At 44.4% G+C, this 23,236-nt stretch overlaps 1 protein-coding gene across 1 annotated transcript; it reads left to right on the top strand.

The window, feature by feature from the left end:
- The first annotated feature begins 257 nt into the window (after window positions 1-257).
- On the top strand, window positions 258-22,708 carry asxl1 (ASXL transcriptional regulator 1). Its single transcript, XM_005465660.4, has 12 exons — window positions 258-625; window positions 8,641-8,723; window positions 9,177-9,179; window positions 10,148-10,265; window positions 10,569-10,770; window positions 11,453-11,613; window positions 13,652-13,736; window positions 14,144-14,310; window positions 14,685-14,781; window positions 16,257-16,362; window positions 16,579-17,548; window positions 17,702-22,708. The coding sequence occupies exons 1-12, from the start codon at window positions 569-571 to the stop codon at window positions 20,327-20,329; spliced, it is 4,677 nt and encodes a 1,558-aa protein (XP_005465717.1). The 5' UTR covers window positions 258-568; the 3' UTR covers window positions 20,330-22,708.
- The last annotated feature ends 528 nt before the right edge of the window (window positions 22,709-23,236 follow it).

Here is a 23,236-nt window from a genome sequence, read left to right as displayed (position 1 = left end):
CATTGGGCCCGAGTTATCTGCTATTTGCAGACATATTTTAAGGCTCCAGCCTTTACTTTTTAATAACTGAAACCGTATTGAATTAATTGTAAAAGATTATTAATTCACCCTGAATTAAAGATTATTCTGTTCATATGAGCTCCATCACTACATGCGATCTTAACTCTGAAAATATCAGATAGTTTGCATGCAAAATGTGGTTAATTGCAGGATATGAAAGCGGAGGGCAGGGCTTGTTTTGTTGCATTCCTGCGGACGGTTTGACCTTTGACCTGGTTGTTGCATTCCAGAGAGGCTTGTCCTGCAGCAGCACAGTCATCCCTTTCGTCCACACGGCTTATACGCTAGAAAGACGATGTATGTCGAGCTAATTAAGACAGAATAGCGATTCTGAGAGACTCGCAGACACCGCAGCGTTGAGCCGAGCTAAAAGGAAGCTCTTGACTGGCATCTGCACAGTTATCTAATAGCGTAGTTAGCATCTTTGCTAAACAACTAAACCGCCATCGTATTTTGAGGTTGCTTTGTAGACACACAGCGACTAGCCGCAAACACCAGCGCAGAGGAAATGAAGGACAAACAAAAGAGAAAGAAGGAGCGGACCTGGGCTGAGGCTGCTCGCATGGTAATCTATTTTTTTAATGTATTCAGCTACATGCGAAATATGTGTGGTTTAATGTGAATTGATGGGTCTAGATGTGTTGGTTTCGTTATTCTGCTCACGACTACAGCCTGGTTTCTGCTGTAGTAGCTAGCTATCGGCACTGTGGCGTTACCCCAACCTAACAACCTAAATACAGCCAGAAGTGTTGCATTTAATATATATGGAAGAACGTAGCTACATTTTCCATCTTTTCCCGTTTCTTTCTGCTATTGACACAAAAAGCTACGTGACGCAGTATGCTAACGCTGGCTAGCATGCTAACATGCACGTCTCCTGTTTTGAGCTCTTTGTTTGCTAGGGAGCTAGCTTGCTAGCTTTACGCTTATTACCATTCCAGCAACTTGAGTAAAAACTAAAATAAAATCAAATAAAGAAGAAGAAGAAAAGTTATGTAAACTCTAATGCAGGTTTACTGCCCGATGTACCTCCATATCACTGAATCTGTTAAACCCAAATGTGCACTTTAATGTAGTGCACATTTTGTTCAATGCCGTGAATGTTGTTGACGATAATGCACGCTAACGTTAGCAAAGCTAACAGCTAAGGTTATTCACTAACTCAGCTTTAATGGCAATCGGCGTTAGTGCTGAATGGTGTCTTGTGTAAAAACAAGCCGTCCGGTACAGCAGGCTAAACGCTACAACGCGCACCAACAACGTCGGGCACAAATCAAATATTAGTCCCATTATATCACTACAAATGACACGTTAGGCACTAGCGGGATCGGGGTTGGGTTGGTTATGGTAGATGTAATAAGTGCACATGAAACCATGGAAATGCACAGCTGTGAAACTGGTCGCATGGCAGATAAGGCAGATTCATGACTGTAAATTTGGGGTGAAGCTCAGACCGGCTAAGGTAAATGGCTTCGCTAGCTGTGTTTTGGCAAACTAGGCCCTCTTCTTTACTCCTCAAAGCCGGAACATAACATGTGGTGGGCAAAACATTAGAAACAGCGCCCTCAATACTCATGTCCATTTCACCACTACTGGAAACTGAAATGTCAGGAACAGAACACTGTTAAAGGTGTGCCAACCTAAAGGAGTCTTTTTCAGAAGTTTAGATTGTGGGACTCAATCTAGCTGCATTAAAGTAGTTGGAAGTGTATGCAAAAACCTCACACTGTTGACTACATGTTTAAACATATTTTCTCAGGGAAAAGTATGAGAAATGTTCACAATCTTCATCAGGAAATAATCCTTTTCAGATATGAAAACTGTGAAAATGGGCAGTTTGATCTTCCTCTGGGATATTTGCCTCTGTGCAGCAGCAAGCAAGTTGTTTAGTCCAGTATGCTAATCCTGAAGCCTTTGTTACTTAGTGTTTATAGCGTTTGGCATTTTAGTGCGTCTTTGTAGATATGCTGTCATACTGTACACTTTTACGGACATCTCAGTTGATGTTGGATCATTCAAAACCATTGCAGTGTTTTCTTGGCCATCATGCTTTAGTTATACTGCAGTTTGTGGAGAAACAATGTTGCATGAACTCTGATTCGTTCTTGGTTCACATAACTGCTGCTGAGGTGTTTCTAAACAACAGATCACTAGGCGCTCAGAAATGTGTTTTTTGTTTTGATGCTCTCTTATCTTTTTCATCTGTCCTTCAGGGTTCTTTGTCCAGACTAGTTGAGGAAACTTGAAGCTGTGCGGTGTGGCAGTGATTGACATGTGCTGGCACATTTTATGGATAGCTGGATTTCATTGGCTTCGTTTTCTTTCGGGGGGTACACGTTTTCATTGCTTGTCTCGCTTGTGTCTGATGAAGATCACACCCTGTGTTGCGCCACACAACCTTTGTGGCATGTCAGTTGGTCGTGCACCTCTTGATTTTTGTAACCTGGCGTGTTGCGCACGGCCATCGCTACTGGGTTGAAGACACGTGTACGATTGTGCCGCCATTTTAATGATAAACCTGCATAGAGGCTCAGCGACATGCTGACACACAGTGAGATGTTGCAGTTGTATGAAAACTTGAGTTTGTGCAAAGAATATTTCAAAAAAACAAAACACTTGACAAAGTCTTGGCGAGAGAAGTGACACCTATCATTTAGGAGACTACTGCAGTGGCTTCTTGTGCTTTAACAGCAAGTATAAATGACTGCACCTGTGTTTAGACGGCATGGCGTAGAGTGAAGCGACCACTGCGGAGGGCATATTGGCACCTCTAGAAGGCCATCACAGCTGTTTCTGTAACCTGCCGACTTTTGAACACCTGCAACAAGCGTTCAAGAAAATGTGTGATTTTAAAATGTGACATTTGCACAATTTCTGTGAGTTCTCTTACTTTTTAAGCTTTTACCCATTATATTTTTCGTTCGTTTCCCCGAGCCCTGTGATAACAATGAGGACCTATAAGCAGCTGATTGAGGATCTGAAACAAAGATTATACTGTTTGTTTGTTTTTTTTAGAAAAAACTTCAAAGTATTTCTAACTGTGGATTTCCAGTATCTGATATTTAGGACTTGCAAACTTCTGGCAAGTTTATCAGCCAAGTCAAGTTCTGGACAGCAAGAAGACTTTGAGATTAGAGACCAGTCGTGGTAGTGCCCCAAACTCAGCTTATTCACCTCCCCAAAGCAGTCAGCAGGCGAGGCAGTGTAGAATCATCGGAGCGATTCTCACTATCACTGTTAGCTTTGAAAGATAAAGATCCACCATTAAGTACTTACAGAACACTGAAGCCTGGCCTGAACATTGGTGAGGATCTGCCAGACAATCACAGATATTCTGCACACTCAGAATATCAGAATGGGATTTGCAGAAAATCTGCAATTTAAGAAACACTCTAAACAGATACTAATCGTGTGTCAGCCGTTCCATTTCAATTCATCAGATTTACAAAGGGGAAAAATAAAGCTCTGAACTGACCATTGTATTATTAGAGGTTTGATGGGAAACATCTTTTTATTAATCGAAATTATACAACTTTTTAGGGAACTTTAGTTTTCCAAAAAATATATATTTTTAGAGTGTCGTTTCATTTCCACTTCCTGGAAGCTGGAAACATGTTTTTAGTTCATGTAATAGACAGAAGCAAAACGTTCTGGGTACAGAAAGCCAAAAAAAACAAGGATCAATTGTCACTATTTTGATTAATTACTCAACACATTAATCTTATGATTTCATTTTTGTTTTTTCCCTTTCTAAGAACCCAAAGACAGTGCAGCTGTCTAGTTGTGTCAGTGCATTTAAATTTAAAACCTTTATAAAAATTATATGTTACTGTTCTCTGTGATAATCTTTTTCATCTACAAAATGTTCACTACGTGCGTCATCTTGGTCAAATTTCTGAATTGATCACATTTTCAGAGTCAAATGAGGATTTGTCTAAGTTTCTGGAGGGCACAGGTGCTGTGTGTGGAGGCAGTCTAGACTTTTAAGTGATCGTTTGGAGCTCATCATCTGTTCCCTTTTTCATGAATTTTTTTTCTCACAAGCCTCACGGTTAGCTGCGATTTAATTGGTCTACTTAAATCTTTAGTTTTGAATAATTTTGAACGAATAACTACAAATTGACCAACATCCTAGCAACACGAAGGCTACATGACAGAATTGCATGCTCAATATAGGAAATCTCTTTCTCTAGTACAACATGACCACTTTCGTGTGCTATACTCCTTTAACACTAAAACATCTAGGAGTGTCCATTTTGTCAGAATCCACGCTGCTCCGCCTCAGTCTGCAGCTTCATCTACTCAGCTCTGCTGCTTAGACCTAAAAGTATTTGACTCTGGATTTCCTTCTTTATTTGCTTGAATTAGTTGTCCACACCCTGGACTCTTTCTCCTCAGTTCAGCTACGTTTAACCCATTATGTCAAAGCTAATTGCCTTACTTCTTAGGCAGTTGCTCTTGACTTCACTTAAATTAAAACTTGTGTAAACAGGTTTAGGTTCCTTGGCATCAGTATGGCAAAAAACCCTCAGTAGTCTTTTTGTACATTTGTACCCTGATCATTGAAAAGCTCAGAAATGAGCATACTTGATATAAAAAAAACTTTAGGATGCTTTTCTTAACTTTACATACGTGTGTGTCTGTGTAATAAAAAGTATTTATATGTAATGTAAATTGTGTCTGTGAAGGTTCTCAGTCATCCAGGTCATCGTAGTCAAAGGAATTTGCAAAGAAAAGCGTCTGGACTTCTTTGAGTTGCTTGAAGACGTTTCACCTCTCATCCGAGAAGGTGAAACGTGATCCTGGTGATCCTGTGATTAGAGGATCACCAGGGGGTCCTTTGTCCCTCTTTGGGGGGATACTCCCACTGGGTTTAAATCTGGGACTCTCGGCCATTTGACCTTAGAACTGAAGAAGCTTCTCGGATGAGAGGTGAAACGTCTTCAAGCAACTCAAAGAAGTCCAGACGCTTTTCTTTGCAAATTCCTTTGACTGTAATGTAAATTGCACCCAAAATATCTTTTTGTGTTATTTTACCTGTTTTGTTTTGCAGCATGACGGAATAAATCTGAATTTCATTTTCTGGTGTTTAATGCACAAAATTATACAACATAAAATAATTTTATTTATATAATGGCAAATCACAACAACAGTCACCTCAAGACCTTTTATATTGTAAGCTGAAGTCCATATAATAATGCTAACCTTGTATTTAGGTATTTTATTAGTGGAGTGTTTGACAGTTTCATCCATCCATTCATCTTCATCTGCTTTATCCGAGGCCGGGTCGCGGGGGCAGCAGCCTAAGCAGAGAAGCCCAGACCTCCCTCTCCCCAGCCACCTCCTCCAGCTTATCCGGGGGAACACCAAGGCGTTCCCAGGCCAGCCGAGAGATATAATCTCTCCAGCGTGTCCTGGGTCTGCCCCGGGGCCTCCTCCCGGTGGGACATGCCTGGAACACCTCACCCAGGAGGCGCCCAGGAGGCATCCTTGTCAGATGCCCGAACCACCTCAACTGGCTCCTTTCAATGTGGAGGAGCAGCGGCTCTACTCTGAGCCCCTCCCGGATGGCCGAACTTCTCACCCTATCTCTAAGGGAGAGGCCAGCCACCCTTCGGAGGAAGCTCATTTCTGCCGCTTGTATCCGCGATCTCGTTCTTTCGGTCACTACCCACAGCTCGTGGCCATAGGTGAGGGTAGGGACGTAGATCGACCGGTAAATTGAGGGCTTCGCTTTTACACTCAGCTCCCTCTTCACCACGACGGACCGGTGCAGCGTCCGCATCACTGCAGCCGCAGCACCAATCCGTCTGTCGATCTCCGGCTCCCTTCTCCCATCACTCGCGAATAAGACCCCGAGAAACTTGAACTCCTCCACTTGGGGCAGGAACTCATCCCTGACCCGGAGTGGGCACTCCACCCTTTTCCAGCTGAGAACCATGGCCTCAGATTTGGAGGTGCTGATCCTCATTCCCGCTGCTTCACACTCGGCTGCGAACCATTCCAGTGCGAGCTGGAGGCCCTCACCCGATGAAGCCAACAGAACCACATCATCCGCAAAAAGCAGAGATGAGATTCTGAGGCCACCGAAGTGAAAGCCCTCCGCCACTTGGCTGCGCCTAGAAATCCTGTCCATAAAAATTATGAACAGAACCGGTGACAAAGGGCAGCCCTGGCGGAGCCCATCACCCACCGGGAACGAGTCCAACTTATTGCCGGCAATGCGAACCAAACTCTTGCAACGGTTGTATAGGGATCGAATGGCCCGTAGCAATGGGCCAGACACCCCATACTCCCGCAACACCCCGAGGGACACAGTCGAATGCCTTCTCCAAGTCCACAAAACACACGTAGACTGGTTGGGCAAACTCCCATGCACCCTCAAGTATCCTTGAGAGGATAAAGAGCTGGTCCAGTGTTCTGCGATCAGGACGAAAACCGCATTGTTCCTCCTGTATCCAAGGTTCGACTAGCGGACGAACTCTCCTTTCCAGCACCCTGGCATAGACTTTCCCAGGGAGGCTGAGGAGTGTGATCCCCCTGTAGTTGAAACACACCCTCCGGTCTCCCTTCTTAAAGATGGGGACCACTACCCCGGTCTGCCAGTCCAGGGGTACTGCCCCTGATCTCCACGCAACATTGTAGAGGCGTGTCAACCAGGACAGCCCTACAACGTCCAGAGCCTTCAGGAACTCAGGGCCTATCTCATCAACACCAGGGGCTCTGCCACCAAGGAGTTGTTTAACTGCCTCAGTGACCTCGCCCCCGGAAATTGGCGGGTCATTCCCCTCATCCCCAGACTTTGCTTCCTCCTCGGAAGACGTGTCAGTGGGATTAAGGAGGTCCTCGAAGTATTCCTTCCACCGCCTGACAATTTTCTCAGTCGACGTCAGCAGCGCTCCGCCAGCGCTATACACAGTGCAGGTAGAGCACCGCTTTCCCCTCCTGAGACGCCTGACGGTTTGCCAGAATCTTTTCGAGGCAGTCCGAAAGTCTTTTTCCATGGCCTCTCCGAACTCCTACCACACCCGAGTTTTTGCTTCAGCCACTGCCCGAGCCGCATTCCGCTTGGCCTTTCGATACCTGTCGGCTGCCTCTGGAGTCCTACAGGCTAACCAAGCCCGATAGGACTCCTTCTTCAGCCTGGTGGCTCCCTTCACCTCTGGTGTCCACCATTTGGTTCGGGGATTACCACCACGGCAGGCACCAACCACCTTGCGGCCGCAGCTCAATGCAGCAGCTTCGGCGATGGAGACGCTGAACATGGTCCATTCGGGCTCAATGTCCCCAGTCTCCCTCGGAATTCTGTTGAAGCTCTGCCGGAGGTGTGCGTTGAAGATCTCGCGGACTGGGCTCTCTGCTAGACGTTCCCAGCACACCCTCACTATGCGTTTAGGTGCACCGGGTCTGTCCAGCGTCCTCCCCTGCCACCTGATCCAACTCACCACCAGGTGGAGATCAGTTGACAGCTCAGCCCCTCGCTTTACCCGAGTGTCCAGAACGTATGGTCGCAGGTCTGGTGATACGATTACAAAATCGATCATCGACCTGCAGCCTAGAGCGTCCTGGTGCCACGTGCACTTATGGACACTCTTATGTTCGAACAAGGTGTTCGTTATGGCCAAACTATGATTTGCACAGAAGTCCAATAACAAAACACCGCTCGGATTCAGATCAGGGAGGCCATTCCTCCCAATCACGCCCCTCCCCGTCTCGCTGTCGTTACCCACGTGAGCATTGAAGTCTCCCAGCAGGACAACAGAGTCTCCAGGTGGGGCACCTTCCAGCACCCCCTCCCCAGGGACTCTAAGAAGGCTGGGTACTCTGAACTCCCACTCGGCGCATAAGCGCAGATGATAGTCAGGACCCGTTCCCCGACCCTGAGGCGCAGGGAACAAACCCTCTCATCCACCGGGAAAAACCCCAACGTACCGGCAGCAAGCCGAGGGATATTAGAATACCCACCCCAGCCCGCCGCCTCTCACCAGGGGCAACTCCAGACTGAGACAGAGTCCAGCCCCTCTCCAGGAGACTGGTTCCAGAGCCCAAGCCATGCGTAGAGGTGAGCCCGACTATATCTAGCCGGTACCTCTCAACCTGACGCACTAACTCAGGCTCCTTCCCCACCAGAGAGGTGACATTCCATGTCCCTATTGCCAGTCTTGGCAGCCGGGGATCAGTCCGCCAGGGCCTCCGCTCCCGGCACACAATGCACCCGACCCCTATGGCGCCTCCTGTGGGTGGTAGGCCTGCGGGAGGATGGGCCCATGTCTCCTCTTCGGGCTGTGCCCACCAGACGCTCGCCCTCGGGCACCCTCCCCGGGCCTGGCTCCAGGGCGGGGCCCCGGTAACCTGATCCCGGGCAGGGTAAACTGTTCCCTCGATGTTCTCTTCATAAGGGTCTTCTGAATTGCTCTTTGTCGGTCCCTCACCCAGGACCAATTTGCCATGGGAGACCCTACCAGGGGGAAAAAGCCCCCAGACAACATAGCCCCTGGGATACACAAACCCCTCCACCACGATAAGGTAGCGATTCACGGAGAGGTGTTTGACAGTTTGTTTTCTTAAAATCTTTTACAGGTTTTAGAGAACTTTTCAGATGCACCCATGACTCCCAAACAAATTCTGCATGTCATCCAGACCAAGGGACTGAAGGAGATGAGGTCAGAAACACGCACACTCATGCACGCACACAAGAATTTGCAAGCTGATAATAATAATAATAACAGGCTGCAAATAACAGATGAGGATCGATGATAAAGTGCATTGAGAGTGTGACAGTGACAACTATTTGTCCATTACTTATCCGGATTGAAAAAGCCATATTTATAAGTAGTAGTGTAATCTTAGATGAAATACTGATTGATTGATTGATGACGAACTATATGTGGTGCTGAAATTGTAGTAGTAGTTTTTTCTGAAACATTGTGGTTTACAAATTCACAGAATTTTAACTTTTTAGTTGGATGATGCATTTATATATTTTTATTTCTCTTATTCTGTTTTTAGCAGGAAATGAACTGATCACATATTAGCTGACGTGTCACTGTGTTTATAACTTAGTTTTTTTTCCCCCTCTTTACATGGACGATTTGGCCTGCTGCTGATCTAAACAGAAGGTATGTTGCTCAGTACATATTATTGTATATGTTACAGCAAATGGTCACAAATATTTGAGAATTCTAAAACCCTTTTTTTTGTTTGGTACCAACATAATGTGCATGAACATCTTTTACACTTTGGACTACAGTTTCCAGACGGTTTATGTCAGGAACCTCAAGTTTGTCCAGGAAAGCTTTAAGGACAACTCCTTAACGCTTAACCGGTCACATTGCATACTGAGTTTTTGTCAGAGAGTGTGACCCTGGGAGCATTTCAATGTTTCGCCACGGAACACAAAATTGCTAAAACTCAATAAAATCTAGTACAGTTTCTCCCAAACTTCACAGGCATTGATGACAGTCATGTTCTGAACATGTTGATATGCCCATTTTTACAATTGGGTTTTTGTGAAACGGCTTGGTCATGGTGACACACCAAGTTTCGATCAATCGCCATGAAATATGAAGCTGCTGTAACTCGAAGACATCCAGATTAATCATTCCCAAACTTCTCCATCACCACCTAGCGGGCATAGTTGGCTCGACCATGTCACGGTTGAAGGCCCACCAGGGTGAAAGGGCACTCGCTTATGCTGTTTGGAGCTTTAATTATTAATATTAGTATTGTTATTATTATTAATATTACTCTTGTTATTATTATTTCTTCCACATTATTGACTGTATTAATTATATTAATATATTTATAACAATATAGCCCCATTTTAAAACAATAGTTATCTAGTTAAAACCCCCCACTTATTTCCTGAGCAGAAACACCTGGCAACATAGTAACAAGTTCCAGGTGTTTAATAGCCGCATCAATGAACATGACTGTAAAGAAAAATACTAAGGGAGTAGATGCACCCAACTGTGGAATTCGTGTATAAAATGTTGGAGTGACATATCTAGCCACAGGAGCTATAAGTGTGTGTGTGTGTGTGTGTGTGTGTGTGTGTGTGTGTGTGTACGTGTACGTATGTGTACAGTGGTACAGCTCCTTTGGCCTGCCTGGTCACCATGCTGCATTCCCAAGTGAGAGGCGATCGAGTCAAGAACAGTATCTTCTTCAAGCTACCTGGACGAATGAGTCTTTTTACTCTCAAGGTACTGAATCAGAAATTCCCAAAATAACATTCTCCCAAATTCTGCTGCAACTCTCAGTTTGTGTTGGTTATATTCACAGTGTGGTGAGTCTTTGCTACAAAAGTACTTGGTCACTGACTTATTACTAAGTATTTGTACCAGTAGCTCCTGAAGAGCTCCACTTTTTTTCCTAAACAGTGACGTGATGTTTTGATTTTTTTAAAATCTTCTTTGCACTGTTGGATTTGACAGTGTACATTATGCCTGCAGACAATACTGTTTTTAAGAAGGGCATCGCCTACTCTGTACTCTTTTGCTCTGTAGAAAAACGCTCTCCAGTGGACAAAGGCAACCTCGGAGTCAGAGACACCATCAGAGCAGGCTGGGGGTACGACACCCCCAGCTTCCAGCAGCAGCACCCCGGCAGCAGGCTCAGCCGTGGCCCCGGTTGGTCCCACTGAGGCCGCTGAACAGGAGAGCTGCGACTCCACTGAGACTACTGCTGCTGCCAGTGTGGACAATGATGGTAACATTAAGCCTTGTGCTGGTCACCTCTTAGTGTGCATACCACATCCCTTTGTCTTTTCCTTCATGATGCTATGCAGTCATTCTGTTAGTCTAGTTGTTTGCAGCTCCAGTTCAGCAGTGGTGTTTTGCTAGTCGGAGAACTAACACAGAAGGTAAACAGTAAATGATGGCAGGATAGTGTCCTGTGTACTAAACTGCATATCAGTAAGATGTACCAATTTTAGCACATTTATATTCTCGGATGTGTTCGTTACATTGAATTAATTAGGACGTCCGAGTCTGATGTGGCCTTGCAGATAAAGAGTGTCTGTCACTCCAGACCATGTAAATCGAGAAGATGACTTGATTCCTTGGCCCCTGTTATGCAGCTGTTGACAGAACTGTACAAAGAGGCTTTTACGTACTTTATTTATTTATTTTAAAGTAACAAATTTGCTAGACTGAAGGCAATAATGGTGTCATTAATACAGATTAAGGTCAAATTTGTAAATATTTGGTAGAAGCCACAAATAAGCTTGAGTTTGGGTAGAAGCCATTTCATGGTCTTGGTTAAGACCTAAAAAATGTAAGTTCTTTGCTACTTGTGGCTGCATGCCCACCTTGTAAATGTCAAGTCTATCTCTGCTGTTTAGAAACATGTGGAATAGTGATTTTTTTTTTTTTTTCTCTCTGGCTTGAAGCTTCGGTTGATGAGAGTTCATCCAGTGCCTCCTGCTCTGTGGAGCTACAGGCTCCCAGCAGCCAGCCTCAGACTCGCCTCAGCAGGTCAGCAGGACAGCAGGGTCGCACTGACACACAGCAGACCCAGCACGCACAGACCAGACTGAGCCGCTCAAGACAGGTAGAGCCCTGCATGACACTATTTGTGGCTCCATGTCTACAAGGAAATGTGATGTGTTTAGTAGTCAGACATTTTAAGCAGTCTGCAATGTCATGCTGTACGGTACTTATACTGTGCTGCTGCCTAATTGTGTGTAACATAGATATGCAACACTTAATTCATTCATTTCAGAATCATTTTTGATATACCAGAATCAAAAGAAATGTATATAATTTAGCTCAAAAGGTAGACCAGTTGATCTGCTAATCAAAAGGCTGGTGGTTTGATTCCAGTCTGCATACCAAATCCCTTGAGCAACATACTAACCCCAAGGTACTATCAAGAGTGTAAATGTTGGCTAGAAAAAAAATGTTGGTGTGAATGAAGCATGTTGTGTTAAGAGCGCTCAGCTAGAATAGAAAAGTTCTATATAGGAAATGCTCCATTTACCGTTTGGCTTATTTTGCTAAAAATGAAAAACATTTAAAACTGTTGAGCATAATTTTTCTGTATTAGTTGAGGTTAGTTTTATTTCTATAGTTCTAGTTCACAACAACATTTTTGTCAGCTCTTTTGGGGTGATGCAGTACTATGAGGGCTATGATCAAACCTGATCATTTAGTTTTTTGAGATGACAGATTATATTTATATCATCAGAGTTTGTATTTAATTCTGCATTTAGCAGGGAGCCGATAGAACTGATGTCATGTGCCAGAGCTAAAGTCCGCCTCACTGCTGCGACTGAATCTCTTGAAGGCTTTTCACTCAGCTTTTAGAACAGTCTGTCCTACATCAACGATTAACTATAAAATGACACATTTCAAGAATTCTCCATTTAGACGAGGAAACATACCAGTCAAAAGTTTGAACACATGTTCTCATTTAATGGTTTTTCTTTATTTTTACTTCACTTCTCCCGTCTACATTGAAGATGCATACTGATCATATCAAATACATGAAGCAAGATATATGGAGTTATTTTAGCAAAGGTTCCTCAAAGTAGCCGCCCTTTGCTTTGTTGACAGCGCTGCAAACCCTCGGTCTTCTCTCAGTGAGCTTCATGATGTAGTCACCTGAAATGGTTTCACTTCACAGGTGTGCCATGTCAGGGTTCATTTGTGGAATTTCTTGCACTCTTAATGGGGCTGGGACCGTCAGTTGTGTTGTGCAAAAGTCAGGTTGGTACACAGCTGACAGCTCTATTTGACAACTGTTAGAATTCATGTTATGGCAAGAACCAATCAGCTAAGTAAAGAGAAAAGTCAGTCCATCATTACTTTAAGAACTGAAGGTCAGTCAGTCCAGAAAATTGCTAAGACCTTGAATGTGTCTCCAAGTGCAGTCGCAAAAACCATCAAGCATTATGATGAAACTTCATCCAAGTCACCAGCCTCAGAAATCACAAGTTAACAGCAGCTCAGATTAGAGCCCAGATAGATGCCCCACATAGTTCCAGTAGCAGATTGGAACGTCTTTTTTTGTTTACTACATAATTCCATATGTGTTCATTCATAGTTTTGATGCCTTCAGTGATAACATGCAGTGCGATGTGTAAAATTCTTCCAACCGACAATTGTCAGTCCAGTAACTGAGGATAGGCGACATATTCACGCAGGTGACTTTTTGATGGGCAGAGCAATTAATTTTTTATCTGTTTGGTCGAGTGTATAAGACAGATAAGTACTGGAATGGCCTGTAAACATGGTTATAGTAAAAAAAAAAGAAGCCAGTTTCTTTTCCCCCCCTCTCCACCATTGTGTGGGGTGTTTTTGTTTGTTTTGTTTTTTATTTAAATAAAATGTTTTTTGTTATTGTTGTTGTTGTTGTCCCCCCCCCCCGCTACTGCCTTTCTGTCTTTCTTTCTGTTATGAGTTTGAGTATTATTATTTATTTTTTCCGTTAACTGCTTTTCTTGGCTTCCACCAACATTATTAGCCAACTTACTCATGGGCAAATAAATAAACTGCATTTATTTATAAGTAGTCAGGTACAAGCGAACAGTTACATTATTCCCCTAGTAACAGCACTTCTGCATATGTCTGCCATTTGTTTTCTACAGTCAGGAAGGCAGAGGAAGAAAGCTGTTATGATGCCTCGCGTCGTCCTCACCCCTCTTAAGGTGAATGGAGAGCATGTCCCCTCAGGTAAGAGCCTCTCTTGAATTCTCTCACATAGAATCAAGAAGAACACCTGTTGCAAAAAAAATTGGAATACAGACTAGTGGCCATCCTGATCCAAGAGATATCAGTATTATTGAAATTCATACTCATTGTCAACAGAATCATGGAAAACATACTGAAAAAAAATCAAAGTTTGATTCACCAGCCATCATATGCTGGATTGTACCAGTGTACAGGTCATAAATTTATGCATGAAGAGTCACATTTTTAAACTTGTTGATTTGTTGTCATGCACCAGGGCTGGTACCTGGACACTCTTCTAGAAGCTCGTGCTCTGAACAGTGCATGACTTTGTTGCTTTGCAGCTGAACTACAGCATCTGTCTACATCATCTTGAGTTAAAGGTTTTCTCGGGGGTTTGTCATGAATAGGTCCCATGAAGCGGAGTCGGGGAGGGGTGGATGTAGACTTTGAAACGCCAGGCTCCATCCTAGTCAACACCAACATCAGAGCTCTCATCAATACGCGGACATTCTTAGCTTTCCCGGTACACTCACAACAGCAGTTGCTGCAGCTGCTGCCTGAGGTGGACCGACAAGTAAGCGGTCTTTCTATTCTTTATTCCAGTTTATGTTTACTGTAATATTGTATGTGCCAATATCTAGCACAGGGCAAACGAGAAACCAATAAAACTGATATTTTTAACACTTACTGCTGGGAGGAAGAAGAAAAAGAGAATTTTGAGCTTGTAGATATTTCTGTACAGCAGGAATTTCAGTAGTGCACAACAGTGTGCCGGCTCTGCTACGGACTTTTTGTATTCTTGGAATAATTCAATTTTAAATTCCTTATACAATAATTTTGGATGTGTACTAAAAAAAGGTTTTTAGTGTAGTGCTTAAAGCATCAAACACTCAACTGTGTACTCATCAATTGACTTGTTGTCTTATGTCATCTTGTCTCTGGTTGTAGATTGGACCTGATGGCATGGCCAGACTGAGCAGTTCAGCTCTTAACAATGAATTTTTTACCCACGCCTCCCAGAGCTGGAAAGAGAGGCTGGGTGATGGTAAGTTTCTGGTCAGTCATAGACAGACTGCCATGCTTTACTGAGACTTCATCACTGTTCCTCAGTAGGGTTTGACATAACCAATGGCCCAATGCCTCAGAGCCAGTAAAACAAGATTGTTAGGCAAGTTGTTTGGCCATCTGCTGTTTGCTCCAGTGGCCGTGTCCCACCTATTGCAATTCCACAACTTCCTGTCTAAAAGGAATCCTCACCCACAGTTAGTTTCTTCTTGTATTCAGTATGAAAGAAATAGAGATTTCTTAGTGACTGTGAAAACAGGATAAAAGATCTTCAATGAATTTATTTCAATATAGTTTTCGGACTGTAAAAATGTATTTAGGAAGGCATGCAAGACGTTTTTAACCCAATTAGCATCTATTTTTCTGAATGAAAAAAGTTGATAACAGAATAGCACTGAAGATGATGTTATCATAGTTGCAATTTATGGTGCAGCATCTCTTCTGACACAGCAAGCACAAAAACAACAGATCATGAACTTAGGTGGAATGAAAGAAGCATTTTTCTTTTTCAGTGGTGTTTAATACTGTTATTACAGTCATAATCGTACTCGTCAAAGCCAGCACAAGTCTTCTATCAAACCGCCTGAGCACATGTTCACTCTTCTAAATTTATTTGAAAGCTTTATTGACTGAATTTGTAAGTTTGCTCTCCTACAAAGGAATGAAAAGTTCTTAATGTATATGGTAGTTTCAATGTAATCGAGAGAGACACAATATGAACCAAAATCCAGAAAGAGAACATTATATATAAGTTAGAAATTGATTTGCATGTCACTGATTGAAAGAAGTATTTGACTACAATTTAACCTACAACCCAGCCAGAATTCTGGTTCACACAGATTGGGGGTGTGCTCAATTACAGATACTTCTGATCACAACTCATTATGTATATAAAACACATATGTCAACATAATACATTTCCTCCATTCCAAACTTCTCCACCACCATGGCCAAGACTAAAGAGCTATCAAAGGATGTCATGGACAAGATTGCAAACATTCACATGGCTGGAATGGACTATAAGATCATCAGCAGGCTTGGTGAGAAGGTGGCAACTGTTGCTGAGATTATTTGGAAATGGAAAAAGTATAAAATGGTCATCAGTTGCCCTAGGATGAGAATTGTACATGGATTGACTCTTTATATAATGCTTTTTTTTTTTTTTATTATACCGGAGCACTGAAATTGCTTTATACAACATACCTCATTCACCTGTTTATAAAACACTTTTTCTGTGCCTGAGCATTTTGGATCTTACATTCACACACTTATTTAATCACTGAAGACATGCAAATCAATGTGGATTTGGTTCATATTCTGTCTCTCTCCATTGAAATGAAACTACCATAAAAATTAGAGAATTAGAAAGTTTAGATTTTCTGAAGCATTCCTATGACTACTAACACCTTTTTGACTAAAAATGCTAAATCCTTTACATGTGTTTGATCTGTTTAGGTGAGTTCACCCATGAGATGCAAGTGCGTTTCAGACAGGAAATGGAGAAAGAAAAGAAGGTAGAGGTGTGGAAGGAGAAGTTTTTTGAAGAGTATCATGGGCAAAAGTAAGAGCCAAATCATTTAATCTAAATTTAATGTATTGTTCACGTTTCAGTATTATTGCTAGACTTGTATGTATAAGATGAATCCTTTTAACTGAAAATGTTTATATTTCTGTCCATACTGTTACATGTATTTGAGACATCAGCCTACAATAGCCTACATGTCATGTTCACTCTGGTATTCACTGTGTGCTAAATTGTGTTGCTGTGTACTTGTAGGTCTGGGCTAACACAAGAAGAGTCACTAAAGCTTACCATGAGTGATGCCAGCGAAGTTGCAGCTAGTGTGCTAGACAGTGATGTGACTGTGGTGGCAACCGGTGCCCCCAAAAGACGCAGCGTAGGTCGGCGGAGGCGAGATGGTAGGATGAGGAGACGCACACGGGCTGACCTGCGCCGGAGGGCTCGCAGAACCATCTGCAAGACCACTCCATCCCTGCCGTCTGCAGAAGCAGCTGAGGCCAATGCAACTATGGATATTTCAGCGGTTTCTGTTGGCTCTCCCATGTCCGAAAACACAGTTGTTCAGGGAGAGGTAGTGCTGCAGACTGATTGTGGGGTGGAGCTTCCAGATGAGAGTGGTTTTACAGAACCAAAGCCTTCTCCCATTCCAGAGCCAGTCACATTGCCAGCCCCCACACCTGCTCCAACTCCCAGCCCCAGCCCCAGCCCAGCCTCAACCAGCGCAAATGAAGAGCATGAAGTCGCTGCTCGTTTGCTCCCCGAAGAGAGTGCACCTGTGTTGGCTTCCACCACTTCTCCATCCTCGTCCTCCTCCTCCTCCTCTTCATCTGCCTCTTCACCTGTTTCTTCACCATCTTCACCTTCTGATAGACAGGAGACATTTGTTGGAGTCCTGGACTCTTCTTCATCCTCCTCAGCCTCCTCGAGTGCTGCAGTTGCTGCAGATCCCCTGGATGATACAGCTTCTGTGATCACCTCCATCACAGGAGGAACTGCCACCAGCAGCCGTGAGAGCAGCCCATCTGTTAGTCCAGCTGCCACCCCTCTGCCCAGCACCCAGCTGAAAGAACAGAAGAGAAGGCCAGATGAGACTGAAGCCTTTTCTAGCTTCCCCGAAAAGAGGCCACGGCTTGACGACCGTCAGTCCTTTCGTACCACAATTGACAGTGTCTGTTCAGAAAAGCCGCAGCCGACAACAGAAGAACCCAAGGTGCCACCTATCCGGGTAAGTGTTAGTGAAATAATCCAGAAAGCTCCAGGATTACTTTCTGTTACACAAAGTTCTTGGTGCACAAAGACAAGTAATCTAAATAGATGAATGGATAGCTGCTTGTTATCAGATAAATTTTGACTTGCTGTCCCTGTGTTTGTTTCTTAGATTCAACTGTCCAGAATCAAACCTCCCTGGGTCAAAGGGCACCCCACCTACCAGATCTGTCCCCGGATCGTGCCGCCCGGCGAAGGCTCGCGCCGGTCGGGGACAGGGGGTGCGCGCACCTTGGCGGACATCAAAGCCCGTGCACAACAAGCCCGTGCCCAGCGCGAGGCCGCTGCTGCTGTTGCAGCCTCTGCCGACGGGACAAGCCCGGCCAGGGTCAGGCTGCGGCCTGGTGCTGGGCTACCGGATAGCAGCAATGGAAGACGATCGCGAGAGCATCCAGGACCTATCGAGCCCGGAGGAGGAGGAGGTGGAGAAGAAGAAAGTGAAAATGGAAATGAAACAAGGGGAAGTAGTGGGATGGAACAGCAGGGATCGTCTTCAGGCACTAATTCGTCTGGAACACAACTACAGCTTCTTAATGTAGAGCCTACATCTGAGCCTTCCCCTTCATTGTCCACTACCTCAACCTCCATGTCCTTGGAGCCCCCACAGACGCCAAGTCCTCAGCAAGAGGAAGCAGTTGGGGGGACAGATGGAGAGTTAATTGAAGCAACCACAGCTAGTATCCAGAGCTCCTCCAACGGACTCACAGATGGGGCTGCCTCACTTTCTTCAGATCCTGATGTGTCTGAGTCACCAGCCATGCAGTCTGCCAGAGAAAGCCAGGTAGTTGAAACTGGTGCCAGTGCCCCCACAGAGAGCCCAACCGTTGGTTGTGAAAAACCTTCATTGGCACAAACCTCTATCCCAGATTCTCTTCCGAGGTTTGGGGCTCAGGGTGTAGATGTTATTCAGACGCTGGCCAGTTCTTGTCATGCCAAGGACCAGGAGCAAGGGAAGGAGGCTGGATTGGGTAGTGTTATCCAGCATGGTTCTCACCATGTTGACCCCCAGGAGGCATTCTCCCATACAGCCACTGAGAGACAGCGATCAGATGGATCTTCACCCCAACATGTGGATTCCTCTAGTGCTGAGAAAGATGAGGCTGGCACATATAGCGACTCAACAGATACCGCTTCAGACTGTGAGAATGAAAGCCAGGAGGAAGAGCAGCAGCAGCCTGGCCACGAATGGTGTCCTCAATTGAACACTCAGAGAAATGGCCAACTGGTGATTTGTAGCCCTCCTCAGAACCAACAACCGGTCATCCAGACCCACATGACTAGCCGCCACGGCCAGACCGTCATTCAGCCTTGCTTCCCCAGCAGCATGACTCAGCCACAACACAGCCGTATCCATTCACAAGACTCCAATGCTCTGTCTGCACCCCTGCCACAAGGGCTAAGGGACACAACTGTTGTTAAAACTGAATCTGGAGATGACTCTAGAGCCACCAGACTGAGCTCTGAAGAGGAGTGTCGTGGAGCTTTAAAGTCTTCTGTCACTCACTCAAATGCTGCAACTGCCTCCAAAAGACTGGCCAGTTCAGTCAGACTTGTGTCCAGTGTGGAGGCCAACAACCCTTTGGTCACACAGTTACTTCAGGGCAGCCTGCCTCTTGAAAAAGTTCTACCCTTACACTCTGCCAACAGACTGGAGATTAGCCGATTACCAGGAACCCTACCCAGGCCACCAGCAGCAAGAATCCCAGGGACTCGTAACAGGCCTGAGGTCTCAGCAAAATCTTCAAGCCCAGAGCTGAATACTCCAGTCCAGATCCATAAGTCTCCAACATCCCGCCCAATTTCCTGTCTGATCGAAGCCCCAGCTGTACCACAGTATCAGTCCCCCCAGGCCCCTGGAGCTGTTCCAGTCATCACCCCTCTGCCACCCTCCTCCACCGGTTCCTTGTCCTCCAGAAGTAAGCAAGACCTCATGTCTGGGTCTGCTGTGGAATCTGCAGTTATCAAAGAGTCTCATGGTCAGCAGCCTTCCCAGGGAGCCATTCCCGACAGACCTCAGTCAGCCCATAGGACCATGTGCAATGGACCCTCTCCTCCTCACGCAGACACCTGCCCAACAGAGGTGATACCTTCTATTAAGATTAACTGGCGTCCCCCACAATCTCAGCTTCCCCAGTCTCAGCAACAACCCCCGTCTCCTGCACCCACTGTAAAGAATGAAGTTGGTGCACGACCCTCTTGTCAAGCTATTGCCAAATCCTCACTCAGTGTACCCTTAAGTGTTACCAAAAAGGAACCTGGGAACTCTGTCGATGGCTATCTAAGCGGTGGGGCGATAGAGGGACTCATCAACATGGAGTTTACTTTGGCCAGGATGGCAAAGAAAGATCACAGCAAAGCTCCCTACTCCTCTGCGTCTCCCTCTTCCTCCTGTTCTCCCTCACCCTCCGCTCCCTCCCTTCCCTTCCATCTTTATGGGAAGCTCCCCAAGCAAGGTGGAGGTGTTGGAGGGGTAAGCTACACAGCCAATGTCTCAGTGATGGACAACAGCAGTTTTTCCCGGAGCATGGCAGACAGTGTGCTGCAGCTGCACCCCCGCTTGGGTCCCAGCCAGACTACCCTCAGCATTCAGGCCTTTACTGACAGTACAGCAGAGGAAGTGGCACTCAAGTGCTCGTGCCGCCTCAAGGCCATGATCATGTGCCAAGGCTGTGGTGCCTTCTGCCATGATGATTGCATTGGGCCCTCCAAACTCTGTGTGTCATGTCTGGTGGTCAGATAGTATGCTGAAGTTTCAGTGCACTGTAGAACTGCTGTTTGTATAGTGTGAGCAGCAGGGCCACAGCTTTCAAAGTGTTGCCAGAAACTTAAGTATGGTAGAGAACACAGGAGAAGCCTGATGGTCAACATTTGCCTTGTAAAATATGACTGGTCTGTATTGTTGCAGATTTCCTGTTTTTGTTTGAGCTGTACTGATGATTATTATTGTTGTTGTTGTTGTTGTTATTATTATTAATTATTATTATTATTATTATTATTATTATTATTATTATTATCATCATCATTGTGCATTGGGGCATGATTGATTGTAAATTGTGCCTTTTTTTTTCTCCTCAAAAACATTTACCTCATCTTATCTTGCTCCACCTGTTATCATTTGGTGGCCATCATTTTTTTGATCCCGTTTGTCAGTCAACGGGGAATTACTGTTGTCTCTGCGCAAAGAAGTATTTTTTTAACCATTAAAATGAGTAAATGACATTGTATTACCAGTTTGTTTTTTTTGACTCATTTTATGATTCCGTTGAGCTCTAGTTTGTAGTTACAGGAATTAACAAAGTGAACATTATGTGCTGTTAAAATTTGATTCCTTGATAACTTTCAGAGTTTTTACCAGCAATGGGGATTGTGTTAAAATTCTGCACCTGCCACGTGGCAGGAGCAGCACAGGACTGGCTGGAAGAACACAATGATTTCAGGGTATCCACGGGATGTGCCGGAACAAGGCAGAGACCGGATGCGCCACCTCTTAACCAACTGCACCCTAAGGATCTGCTGCCAGCATGAAATGGGACCCTGTGTCCTGAAGTGTCAGAGCTGAATGGTGATATGAGACAGAATTTGTATTTATTTTTGTATTGTGGTTTTTTTTTTTTGGTTGTTTGTTTGTTTGTTTTTTCACATAAAAACATTGTAGGCACAGAAACTGATAAATGTCAGTCAGGCTGTACCAGTATAAATAGCTATACACACATTTCAGTAGCTAAAGGATAACCAAGGAGTCTGCTTCATACTCCAGAGTTGGTGATGGATTTCTACACCGTTCTGTGCTGGGATCTGTATAATGTACTTTCTACACTGTACATGGCCCCTAAGGTAGTGTTATTAGAAATGTTATGAGAGAACAGTGTATGTTTTCTTTGCTCTGCACATTATCCACACTATCCAGGACACATGTTCAAGGCATGTTTCAAAGTCAAAGACCTGGAATCATTATGTCTAATGAAACAGACTATAGTATGTAGTTAAGGCTGCAACAGGTGACCTTGAATCCTCCCGTAGTTGTGCTGTGGCTGCTGGGGTTTCCCATCATGCACTGAGTGTTTTTTCTTCACTCACCATGTCTTTGTACACCACTCTGTATTGAATTATTAGTTATTATTAATCTCTGGTTCTTTCACTGTGTGTCTTTGTCCTGTCTTCGGTCCTGCACTCCCAACCAGTCACAGCAAAAGTTTGCCCCTCCCTGAGCCACATTCTCTAAAAGGTTTTTTTTTCCTGTTTAAAGGGGAGTTTTTTTTCATCGCACTGTTGACAAGTGCTTTCTTACTGGGGGCCGTTTGATTGTTGTCTTCTCTAGTATTGTTATTGTAGGGTCTTTATCTTACAATATAAAGCACCGCGAGGCAACTGTTGTTGTGATTTGGTGCTATATAAATAAAATTTATATGAGATGGATCTGTATGTTTGATTTGGATTTTATTCCAGATAGTGTTCCTGACGCAATTTACCTGAGGATTGGGACCAATAGGACACTAGCTTGTGATCCCATGGGGTCGGGTTTTTGTATCTAGAATAAAATTTAAAATTCTTCTTTCGTAGGATATGATGACACCTGATATCCTAAAGACCTTTTAGTACTGTATCACCCCAACAGAGCACTTGCTTTCTAAAAGCAGAATGTGAGGCAGAACCTTCAGCTATCAGGCTCCCAGTTTGGTGTTGGCTGAAACCATCTCTACTTTGAAAGTCACTTGGTTATGCTATACGCACAGGGACTGTGGTGGACTTTCCTTGTTGCGTTGAACATTTTTTCTCCTTTCATCTCTATTTAATCCTGATGGTTATGAATGTCGTCATTAATGTTTGTCTCCTCTCTCCCATTGTGTTTTGGTCTTGCATCTCTTTCATTTTGTTTTTCTCTTGACCCACCAAAGTAGTGAAAGGCTGCCCCTCTTTGAGTCTGGTTCTGCAGAAAGTCTGTTCTTGTTCAAATAAAACAACAATAAAAAACACAGTTATTCCTTCCCATTGTTACAAAGTACTGCTCAGTTTTTCTGATTGTTGGGGTTTCTCTCTTATATTGTATATAGTATAAAGCACCTTGAGGTGACGGTTGTTGTGAAGTGATAATGTATGAATAAAAATAAACTGAACTGAATACAAGAGAATATTGGAAGTATACTAGAATTAGTCTAAGGAGCTTGGAAAGAAAAGCGTCTGGACTTTTTAGTTGCTTGAAGACGTTTCAGCTCTCATCCGAGAAGCTTCTTCAGTTCTAAGGTCAAATGTTGGAAAGTCCCAGATTTAAGCCCTATGGGAGTGTCCCCAAGAGGGTCGTGGACCCCCTATTGATCCTCTACTAATCACACGAGAGAGAGATGGCAAACTGTGTCGTAAGCTGCCCCCTCTGTTCAAAGATGGTCGTTCACAGTGGACATAGATGGCTTCTTTCACACGAAATGTTTTCTCTGTCCAAAATATGAACATTGGCGTCCTTGAAAGAGTGACCTTTGTCCTTTAGATGCAGATTGACCACCGAGTCTTGTCCCATCGAGGTGGCTCTTCTATGTTGTGTCAATTATGAAGTGGATGTTTGGTCTCTCCAAAGGCCCCCTTGGGAGTATCTTGGGGGATACTCCCATAGGGCTTAAATCTGGGACTCTCCACCATTTGACCTTAGAACTGA

Source organism: Oreochromis niloticus, linkage group LG20 (genome assembly GCF_001858045.2).
Source record: "Oreochromis niloticus isolate F11D_XX linkage group LG20, O_niloticus_UMD_NMBU, whole genome shotgun sequence".
Lineage (NCBI taxonomy): Eukaryota > Metazoa > Chordata > Actinopteri > Cichliformes > Cichlidae > Oreochromis > Oreochromis niloticus.
The sequence above is the reverse complement of the archived record's forward strand: the minus strand, read 5'-3'. Positions and strand labels throughout refer to the sequence as shown.